Raw genomic sequence first — 12,021 nt, forward strand, 5'->3', positions numbered from 1 at the left:
TACAAACCACTCTCTGCTGCAGAGCCCTGAGAGGGGCATCTTCTAAAATCAGTCTCACCAGAATGCAAAATCCAGGTTGGAACAACATGGACCTCAGTAGCAGGTCACATCTGACCTGGAGACCTCTGAGTGGAAGGTATATGTTCAACCACAGTATGTTTAATACTGTGAATGTTTTGACTATACCACTTTTAATACTACCATAACATTCAAACTTACATTCCGAATAATTGTTGGTTTCTCTGCAGGGCACACGGACATTTAGTTCAAAACACTTGACCTTATTTATGCTTAATATTTAATACATAGGATGTGTTCCATATATTTGTTGACATCTGGGAACTCAGGTGCCAGTGCTGACTCACGGTCTTAGCAATGCTATTCAGGTCCAGCCCTAGAACGTACTTACAGCATTGCGCACAGGTCCCCTGGGCATCATTCACAAACTACTTGTTAGCACCAAATCCATGCATGCACAAGTAAGGTTGAGTGTAGGAGTTCATAAGGACTTCATGGGATACTTAATTTTCACCCCTCCATCTCCAAGAGGGTTAATTTGTGGTAATGACACTTTGTGACTTTCTGGATCCTTTGTAGAAGTGGAAGCAAAATTTAAATTTAAAGTTAAATGTTAGTATTTTTCAAAGAAGATTTTTCTGTGCTTTAAAACAATGCAGAAGTACAAATGTGGAAGAGTTAGATAGAATAATTGGGGTTTATGGCATTACTGTGTGAACTATAATGGGTGCAGCAGGCACAGTGGCCCCCCATAGAGCAGGCAGCATGTCCTCTGGTATCATGTTCAGGGTCAGCTTGGATCAAGGTCTGTGGTCATTTCCATTATTTGCATGGAAACTATTAGTGCATTTCTAGATCTTCAAGTTTACTTTCTGAAGCAGTTCATCCAGGGAAAACACATCCTCAAGTGATGACCAAGGACTCCTAATTAGTAACCTAACAGTTACACCCAGAGTCACTGTGCATTTGGGAGAGAACTTGTTGCTTCCTCTGGGTGCATCAAAATGATTCCTGGTAAACAAAGTCATTGAGGCAGCAGGTGACAAGGTGATTGATGTCCCCTGGGAGGAGAGGTTCTGTCCTTCTGTCCCTGAAACACAGGCTGTGCTGTTGAGACCCAGCCATTCCAACAGGCTCACCCTGTTGGAGAGGCCAACTGCTTGGAGCAGGGACCCAGCAGCACTCAGACTCAATAGAGAGGTAGTAAGTCCTTTTGCACATACCCTTTACTCTGATTTAGCCTCTGCAAGGAGAATTGAGTCATTTTCAAATCCTTCTATCATTTCTATTATAATTTTCCTATATGTTCCTGTCTTTTAGTTTCTAATTATAATTCTCTTTTCCTTCACTCATGCTTGTTCTATCTCCATTCTTTCATTTCTTGTGTATGTTAGGATCTGTTATATTTCTGTTTATCTTTCATTGTAAAAATTGAGTTTTGTTTAAAGTCTCTGACAAACATTCTTGATGTGAAGATCTTGAGTATTCTCATAACACCTACATGAAATTGCCATTCAACTCCACAACAATCTTGGGTCTCCTGTGCTCTCTGATTTTTCTCATGCTCTCATATTCATTTTCAATGGCTCAATTGATATTCATTTATTTATATTTCATTTTATTTCTCCCTTTATACTCAATTCAGACTTATGTTTTCATAGCAACCTTTAAATTGATATATATAAACTATTAAATATTAATAGACATTCATTTTATTAAAATACTAATCTGAGATTAATTTTGCTTCACAAGTGCCCCAGGGGAGTGGTGGGTATTTTCCACTGACTGCTGTGGTAATCCTCTATATAACAGTAAAGAGTGATTTGACATGATTAATTAACTATATCCTGATATTCCTGTGCATATCCCTTTGTGTGGAAATAGATTACTAAAATCTTCCACTGTGGTCTATTAACCCATGTTTTTTCTTTATATATGTTGATAATATATGTACTTGAGCTCAAAATTTTAAAACTGTTTTTCTCATAAATGTGATTAGTGACTTTCTCTCTCTGTCTGATTTTACATGCTAGACTTCCAAGGAACTTCATGTCTTTCCCATAATTTGTCTCATTTGGATGCATATTTGTTTATTTGAAATGATTATCACTGCATTTATACATGTGGTGCAGAGAGTGCATTGTGATTTATACACAGTGAGGAATGGTGAAATGATGTAATTAATACACCCATTTACAGATTGTTCTGTGAAGGATACTTTAATTTCACGCTCTTATCAAAAGTGAAATATCTGACACCAGTTCCTGCTCTCCCTTCCCTGTGGGCTGGTGGGGCTGACAGCATCTAAGCAGGAGGTTTAAATTCCTTTCCTGCTGTTTCCATGCTGCACACCCTATTCCTCTGCTTTGCAACCCATCTGGGTCCTATCATGGTTTTAGACTGACATCGTCCATTTCTCTGTTAATTTTCCCTCCTGGGAGGTCAAGAGTGTTGTATGTGAACATCCTCAGGCCCCAGGGTGCTCTTCTCACTGCTATGGTCCCCTATCCTCTCATCTGCAATGAAACTGATAACCCTCATCCATCCAGGCTGTGCAGATGGATTCTCATTCCAAGATGAGAGGCTGGGAATAATCCCTGTCCTCCTACCTGCAGCAAGAGGGAGTCTGATCTCCACTGATACTGAAGGAATATTGTGAATAGGTCTGGATGATCAAGTTATAAATGACTTAGGATTGCTAGGGGCAGGTACCCTGGAAGGAGAGAAAGTGGCTGAGGTAAGATCTCTGCCTAACAGTAAGGGGGGCATACTTAGAGAAAGTGGAAAATTATAAATGATCAGGTATCACCTGAAATTATTTGAAAACATATTCAAACCATCATGAACTTTAAAACTCAGAGTATGATCACCATAGACAAATATGTAAAGAATCATGATTTTAAACAATTCTAACTCTTAAACCTAAATTGCATAATTGGTGGAAGGCACAAATGAGCCTATGGAGGAACCGTGCTCAAACACTGTGGGTGTTCAATAAATAATTTGAGTGCTGCTCCATTAACAGTGTAATGAGGGTGGGCTCATTGCAATGCAGATCATGCCAAGGCAGGGATTGTGGTGAAAGTGCAGCCTGGGATGTCATGAGAGTGTTCTCATGCACTTGCTCAGTGTGGAGCCACACATGGAATTGACCAGAGGTCCAGCAGGGAATAAAATCTATGTATGGTTCGAGTGAAGGATCAACAGGGTCAGTGGAAGAAACTATCCCCAATCAAATGAAATAGTGAAATAAACTCCAAAATACAAAAAATACATTTGAGACAATAACTTCATCAATTTAAATATTAACCTGAAAGAATGTCATATCATTTCTGCTGCACCTTACACTTGTGAATCTATTAATTCTGCATCCATAACAAGCATTCAGCAATATTAAGACCAAAAAGTGAATTTTCCACATCTTTCAGGCCTCAGGATACAGGGACATTTTGTTAGCCTGGGTTCATCAACCATGGTATATGGGCAGATTCTGCTGGAAATTTGTGTCCAGAGACTTGTCCTGAGGACTGACCTATATTGAGCTTGCCATTCTGCACGTTTCTAGCTCAGCAGAAGTTGTGAGATACACAAATATCTCAGATCATTGCTGTTTGACCCATGAGTAGGGAGGGAGGTGAAAAGTCCCCATGTAGGAAACACTGTGCTGCCTGATTGTTCAGAAGTTATTGACATGGAGGAGTGGTGTGTGCCCTGAAAGCTCCAAGGCAGAAGTTGAAGTACACTGGGTAGTCTGCCTGTTAGAAGGAACATGCTCTTCAGCTAGGTGACACTACAGAAACATAGGCTGAAGATGACATATAGTCTGAGGCTCAGACGAAAACATGCCAGATAACTTGCACACTTGCCCTTCACACAGGCCTCATATTCCCTGCTCAGTATTCTATAAGGCAGTGATGTGGCTTGAATCCTACCTTCCTTCCCTGCCTCTTTCTGTGATCTGCTGTTCCCAGGAGTCTGCAATCCAGGCTCTGGAAGTGTCTATCCAGGCCCTAAAACTCAGAGAACTGGACATTTCACCACTCTTTTCTCTTCCTGAATTCTCAATATTTGTTAACAATCTATATTTTAAAAATAACCTAAATGATTATTCATTTATCATTACAGGGCCTGTTGTCCTCATTAAAACTTCAAACACATCTTTAAGATAATGATCCTGGGCTCTGCTTGCAACTCAGAGGTACTGCACCTCTGCAACTGCCTAGGGTGTGCCAAGGCTTGATTTTATCCTCAGCACTAAAAGATAATAAGATGATGATGGTGATTCCAAGTGACACAATCTTTGGGGTTTTCCTCATCTCTGAGTTGTGCACTGGTGTCCTGGGGAACACCTTGCTTTTCATGTTATATGCATACACCTTCTTAGTTAATTCCCATCTGAAGAAGCACATCGATCCCATTATTACACAGTTGCTCTTTGTGAATATTCTAAACATCATATTCACCATAATACCAGATATTGCATCAACCTTGGGAGTAAGGCGATTTTTGGATGAAGTTGGTTGTCAGACAGTTTTGTTCTCATACAGAGTGACCCGAGGTGTTTCCATATGCACCACCTCTCTCCTGAGTGCATTTCAAGCCATCACAGTCAGTCCCAGTAACTCTAAGTGGGTGTGGCTTAAATTTAAGTTCCCTGCATGCATTTATCCCTTGTTGCTTTTTTTCTGGGTCATCAACATGCTCATCTACATTCATGTTATCGAAACTGTCACAACAAATAGCAATTTCACTCTGGTTGGTCATGGCTATGTTAATGCATACTGTCAAACCAGACACCTTGAAAATCAGAACTCAGGGCTATTTATGAGTGTCATCTTGCTTCATGATCTGGTGTTTGTGCTCCTCATGATCTGCACCAGCCTGTACATGGTGAGTCTTCTCTACAGACACCGCAGGAGAGCCCAGCACATCCACAGCTCCTGCATCTCCTCCCAGTCATCTCCTGAACACAAAGCCACCCGCACCATCCTCCTGCTTGTAGGTTGCTTTGTGTTCTCATATTTCTCAAACAACTGTTTGACTCTTTACTCATTTTATACACACCACAAAATCACAAGGCTGCAGAGTGTCATTGTAGCTCTAACTTCATGCTACCCAACCATCTGTCCATTTTTGCTTATGAAAAATAATAAAATTATTTCCCAATTCAATTCATTCTCTTCAATGATGAGACTGAGAGGTTCCCAAAGGGCATTTGATGACTGATCTGATGCCCCAGGCTTCAGTCTACAACAGGGTAGCATCTCTAGTGACTTAAATTGGCAAAAAAAATGCCATGTTGCCCTTGAGCACTTCATATGACACTAGTGTGAATTGAGATATTCTACCAATGTGAAATGCACTCAGAGTTAGAAGACTTAGTTTGATCAAATGTACAGAGACTACATTGATAATTTTCACTTTGTTTACACAAATTATATTTTGAAATAAATGATTATTTTTGTACCTACTATTCAAACTATATTTATAATTTCTTATGGACTTAAAAATTACAGTTAGAAAAAATGCAGAATTTAATGTGGAGTTTGTATCATACTTCTATTAAAGTATGCTACACTAAGAAACTGCTTCTATGTATCCTACCAATGCCCATTGCCCACCTTACATTTTCAGGAACCACTTTAGGGTTTGGATGTACACCAGTGTCCTGAGGGCATAAGATATTGTTATGGCTTGAATATGAGGTGTCCCCCAAAAGCTCATGTGTGACACAATGCAAGAAGGATCAGAGGAGAAATGATTGGATTGTGGGAGTCTTAACCTAATCAGTGAATTATTCCCTGATGGGATTAACTAAGTGGTAGCTGGAGGTGGGTGGGTGTGACTGGAGCAAGTGGCTCATTGGGGACATGGCTATGAGATATGTATTTTGTATCTGGAGAGTGGAGACTCACTCTCTCTCTCTCTCTCTCTCTCTCTCTCTCTCTCTCTCTCTCTCTCTCTCTCTCTCTCTCTCTCTCTCTCTCTCTGCTTTCTGATGATATGTTTCTCTATGTACACTCTTTTGCCATGATATTCTGCCTCGCCTTGAGCCCCAAGGATTTCTATGGAATAAGACCTATGAAACTGTGAGCCCTCCAATAAACATTTCCTCCTTTAAAATTGTTCTGGTCAGATCTTATAGTCAGGGCAGCAAAAAAAGCTGACAAAAACAGACATGATAACCAAAGGGACCACATAGGCTCCTCCTGGTGCAGGAATCCTATCTGTAATATGAGGAGAGCTCTACCAATAGAGCTGGAGAGGAGAATTGGGAGGTCAGGGAGAATCACTCCTGAACATGCAGTGAGCTGACTGGGATCATCTCTGATGTCTGCAGAAACCTTTCCACAGTGATACCATTCAGATTTGGAAGAGGGGTTTCCTACCTGGGTGCAATCTCTCATTTCTGGGTTGACATGTGTCTTCTCTCAGTAATTCCCCATTGCATGCAGTGAGACACTTTCCCCTGTGCTACCATCACGGTCTTTGCAGAGTCTTTGCCCCACACCCCTTTTCTTCACTTTCAGCTCCCCTACCTTGAAGTCCTTGTTCTGTTGAAGTCAGGGTTTCACTCAGATCCTCAGAATGTCTCACAGGTAATATGTAGGTGGATCCTTGCCTCCTTTTACCACCACTGTGGCTCATGGATGATATCTGTGTGGCCATAAATTCTTATGTTTTGGTTACACACTTTATAGCTCACATTTGAACAGTTTTCTAACTTTGTTTGGGTCAAACATGACACCTAACACCAGAATTACTTTTTTCCTTTGAATACATTATTTTCCTACACATGCTTTTACAATCTCTGCTTCCTACTGCTGCTGCATCGATCACAGTGCCATGTGGATGTGCACCAAGTACCTTCAACTTAGGAACTGTCCCTCAATGACTGACTCCTTCCAACATCTGCTGTGTGTCCCTTGGTTTTGTCACTCCTTCTCAGCATGTCTGAGATGTCTGCTAGAAGTTCCCCAGCCCTCTCTTCCTTCTTTCCTTCATGACCCTTTTGAGGAATGAAATTCACCTTTTCCTTCATCTTCTCTATTCAATCCAGGTGTCAGCCTAGGGTCCTCTTTCCTTCAAGTATACCATCTCTTTTAATTGTTAAATCTCCTGTGTATTATTCTGCCAAATATCCCAAAATGTTCCTTCTTTTCTGAATTTTCACAGTGGACATAGCCATGTTCCACACCTGGATCAGGAAACAATATCAGGAGCTTCCTGAAAACCCAGCAGGGTTCTCCCTGCCCCCATTTCCTTAAATGGCAACAAACTGGGATCAAAACACTCCCTGCTGTCACAAACTTCAGCTTAGATTCTTCATCATGAATTCCAGAGTGTCAAAGGAGCTGTACCTGAGATGGCCTAAAGGGGTATAGGAGGTTCAGTCAGCATCCTTAATTCAACAATCTAAAAGATGAAACACTTGGATCACTCTCATGGCACCATGTAAGAAAAATTTTACACCTGATCTCCTGTGTCAGATCACAGGCAAAACACTGGTACATAAACACTGGGGTAAAATCACCTTCAGGTCTAAGATGTGTATGAGACATAAATAGATTCAGGTTTACATGAGGCTTTCATCTCCAAGATGGAAACATTATATACATTGAAATATTAAAATCTAAAAAGTTCTGGTAGCAAAATGACTCCAATCCCAATCATTTCTGGGGCAAGGGATGCTCAGCCTGTACTGTTTACCTGGTGAGGTTCCAGGCTTTGCCTGAGGTGGGCTGAAATCCTGATGAGGCCTCTCCTGCTGCAGCTGCTGGGGTCTCCCACATACCAACACTCTTCTGCCTCTGCTCCTGGTGCCCAGATGCAAAGTACATCCCCAGGCTGCAGCCCTGTGGATGAAGAGAAGTGTAGTAATGGATGAAACAGAGACATGGCAACAACAAGATGGCACTCAGAAAGTACACCAGCAGGTTCAGAGGAGATTAACACTCCAAATTCTGAGCCCTGATCCACAGTTTCTCACAATATTTATACGTTATTTGACTTCAACTTAAATCCATTCTATAATTGGGGCTTTTTCCTTTTTCTTTTTCTTTTTTTTTTTTTCTAGTCTATGTGACTGAAGGCCTTGTGCAGTGTCTCTAACATAAAGCATGCTCACAGAACAGATCAGAAAAAACAGCTCTTTTCACAGACGTCTACTACATTTCAGGAGAGAGTAGTTAGACTCTTAGGGCAGTTATTGACAATGCAACAGGCAGGGACACATGGGTAATTAAGACTTCCTGGAGAAAGGCTAAGAGACAAAAGAGGACTGACGCCTCCCCAGGCATGGGACTCTTTCCATAACATTTTTGTAATTTCATTTCACAACCAGTCCTGGTTTTGCCATCACATTTCCCTCCTTTCATGCCTTTTTAAACCCTCTTAATGGCATCACCTCTGTCCATGTCCTCTGATTTAATCCACTGGTAACTCCACAGGATCATTTGTAATTTCCTGGCCTCTAAGCAGGAGGAGACAAATCAGGTCAGTATGTTAAATATTCAGGTACCAAACAGGAGTGCCAGGAGGAGTATGACAGTAAAATAGACGAATGCAGAACATAAAAATGGTCCATTTATTCCAGGTAGCAGTCAGTTCCTCAAACTTCTGCTGTGCATAGATTAGTCACCTTCCAGAGTAAATAAAGCATGCTTTTGTCCTTGAGGGCTTTCAGTTTGTAGCTTTCTTTATTTTGGATGGTCAACTTGCCAGATGCAGCTGGATCAAAAATGCACTCCCAACCATCAGAGGCTACTTTTACACTGCTGTGATCAATGCAAGGGGCCACCTTTTCTATCATTACTGTATTAGGGCTGGATAAAAAGATGGTCAAAGAACCCCTCTAAAGAAGCATTAGGAATTGGACTTGACTTTATTATTACTTAAAAAAAAATTAGAAGTTTTCTGGAGGAGGTTTTTGGATCCTCTAAATATAGAATCATGTCATCCGCAAATAGTGACAGTTTAAGTTCCTCTTTTCCTATTCATATCCCTTTAATTTCTTTGTTCTGCCTAATTGCTATGGCTAGAGTATCGAGAACAATGTTGAATAGAAGTGGTGAAAGAGGACATCCCTGTCTTGTTCCCATTTTTAAAAGAAATGGTTTCAGTTTTTCTCCATTAAGAATGATGTTGGTCATGGGCTTAGCATAAATAGCCTTTACAATGTTCAGGTATGTTCCTACTATCCCTATTTTTTCTAGTGTTTTGAGCATGAAGGGGTGTTGTATTTTGTCAAACGCTTTTTCTACATCAATTGAAATAACCATATGATTCTTATCCTTAAGTCTACTGACATGATGGATTACGTTTATTGATTTACGAATGTTGAACCATCCTTGCATTCCAGGGATGAGCCCCACTTGATCGTGCTGCACAATTTTCTTAATATTTTTTGGATATGGTTTGCCAATATTTTGTTAAGGATCTTTGCATCTATATTCATCAAGGCTATTGGTCTAAAGTCTTCTTTCCTTGATGTGTCTTTGCCTGGTTTGGATATAAGGATGATATTAGCTTCATAGAATGAGTTTGGTAGGGTACCCTCCTTTTCTATTTCCTGGAATATTTTGAGAAGTATTGGAATGAGTTCTTCTTTGAAGGTCTTGTAGAACTCGGCTGAGAATCCATCTGGTCCTGGGCTTTTCTTGGATGGTAGATTTTTAATGGTTTCTTCTATTTCATTGCTTCATATTGATCTGCTTAAATCGTGTATGTCCTCCTGGTTCAGTTTGAGAGGAGCATATGTCTCTAGAAATTTGTCAATGTCTTCGGTACTTTCTATTTTGTTGGAATACAGATTTTCAAAGTGGCTTCTCATTATGTTCTGTATCTCAGCGGTGTCTGTCATGATATTTCCTTTCACATTATGTATTTTAGTAACTTCAGACTTCTCTCTCCTCATCAATGAATTCAGCAAAATAGCAGGCTATAAAATCAACACGCATAAATCTAAAGCATTTTTATATGTAAGCAACGAAACAGCTGAAAGGGAAATGAGGAAAACAACTCCATTTGCAATAGCCTCAAAAAAATAAAATAAAATACTTGGGCATCCATCTAACCAAAGAGGTGAAAGATCTCTATGATGAAAACTACAAAACATTGAAGAAAGAAATTAAGGAAGACCTTAGAAGATGGAAAGATCTCCCATGTTCATGGATAGGAAGAATTAATATTGTCAAAATGGCCATAATACCTAAAGTGCTATATAGATTCAATGCAATTCCAATTAAAATCCCAATGATGTACCTTACAGAATAGAGCAAGCAGTCATGAAATTCATCTGGAAGAATAAGAAACCCAGAATAGCTAAAACAATCCTTAGCAGGAAGAAAGAAACAGGGGATTTCACAATACCAGAACTTCAACTATACTACAAAGCAATAGTAACAAAAACAGCATGGTATTGGCACCAAAATAGACAGGTAGATCATGGTACAGAATAGAGGACACGGACACAAACCCAAATAAATACAATTTTCTAATACTATACAAAGGTGCCAAAAATATGCAATGGAGAAAAGATAGCCTCTTCAACAAATGGTGCTGGGAAAAGTGGAAATCCATATGCAACAGAATGAAACTAAAAAAAAATTAGTATCTCCTGGTTTAAAGGGGTGGGCGTGATGCTTTTTAATTTTAGATCTTTTTATATATACCTCTTATAATGAGAGGAGGGTACCCAGAGAGAATCTCATTTAGGGAGAATCCTGTTTGCCTAATTATTAAAAGAACAACTGGAAACACTGGATCCACTGTAGGTGGGTTTCCTTATATAGTTAGTTGTAATTTCCTGGTGGTCTCTAATCCCTTTGGTAGCAATTGTGCCACCTTACTTGTGGATGTTGCTCACAGAAGGGCTCTACTTTGTAACTCTCCTGTCAGGTGTTTAAGACCAACTTGGTCAAAATTGACCTTGTCCCTATCTTCTGTTAAGAATCAACTGAAATTCCCCAGGGGATCACTCTTGGGAACTTGTGAGAAGTCTCTTAGTTTCTCTAGTGCCATCTGCTAGGATAGGTCCAGGTCTTTTTGAGCACATATGGCTTCCCATGGAAACATTAGAGAATCATGTACCTTTCCAGTGACCCTCCTCTTCACAGAATGTGCACTGACTTCCTCTTATCTAGGGTCCCATTGATCTCTCTGATCAGGAGGTCATGGGGCCAAGAATTGTAAAGACTTTAGATAATTTCCTGTTGTTCCCTCGTTTCAAGCTGACCTCAGAGGGCAAGAGCCAAATATTGGCTATTTTCCTTGGCCCTTATCTTTAGTCTCTAAGTTTTGGTATTAATCATCCAGCAGACCAGTTTTACCAGTCTTAAAGTAGGAGTATTAGGTTTTTACTTTGATGCCTATAATTTTATAGTTATGTACCCCTTTCATTTAATTGGGGTCAGTATTATACTGGAAATCAGACATATATTGTCTACCAAATAGCTCTTCACTCATTATCTCAAATTAACTCTGGTTAATATATTAGAAGCTGTGCTTCTGTAAAGTACTAACAGACAACAGTTATAAAGTTTAAAAGGAAATGTAAAATAAAATTAACAAAAGTAAAACCATATTTAGATTTTATTATATCTATGAAAAAACAATTTTGTAATCCTAAACATTTAATTAACTATGTATTATATTTCTATTTTAAGATTAAAGTAATACTTATATCAAAAGCCTATCTTATAAATTTAACTTTAAATGAAATTGAGTGGTTATCCTAACATGGAATAAGGTGAGAGGCAGAGAATTAACTCAGGTGTGATGGCCTCTTAACAAAACTTAAGTAAGCTGTTTTATTTCTGAAACAGATCTTTACTTCTTTTTAAAACATTTCATAAAGTCTTTATCGCCTTTAAACAGGTCAGACACTCCTTATTCTCTTTCAAAAATGCATTTAAATTTCAATTCCAATGCAAAGAGTAACACAACCTTCTACATATAACTTATTAACAAGAGGTAACTTTATCCGGCTATAAAACATCAAGT

At 39.4% G+C, this 12,021-nt stretch overlaps 1 protein-coding gene and 1 long non-coding RNA gene across 2 annotated transcripts in view; both read left to right on the top strand.

Moving 5' to 3' along the window:
* The window catches only part of LOC306648945, a 440,075-nt gene that overhangs the window by 204,147 nt on the left and 223,907 nt on the right, over positions 1 to 12,021 (top strand). The window lies entirely within an intron of this gene.
* On the top strand, positions 4,294 to 5,244 carry LOC306647709 (vomeronasal type-1 receptor 4-like; the record flags this gene model as incomplete). The annotated part of the gene is made up of 1 exon (XM_079117205.1): positions 4,294 to 5,244. The coding sequence occupies one exon, from the start codon at positions 4,294 to 4,296 to the stop codon at positions 5,242 to 5,244; it is 951 nt and encodes a 316-aa protein (XP_078973331.1).

Source organism: Sciurus vulgaris, assembly GCF_902686455.1.
Source record: "Sciurus vulgaris genome assembly, chromosome: 17".
Classification (NCBI taxonomy): Eukaryota; Metazoa; Chordata; class Mammalia; order Rodentia; family Sciuridae; genus Sciurus; species Sciurus vulgaris.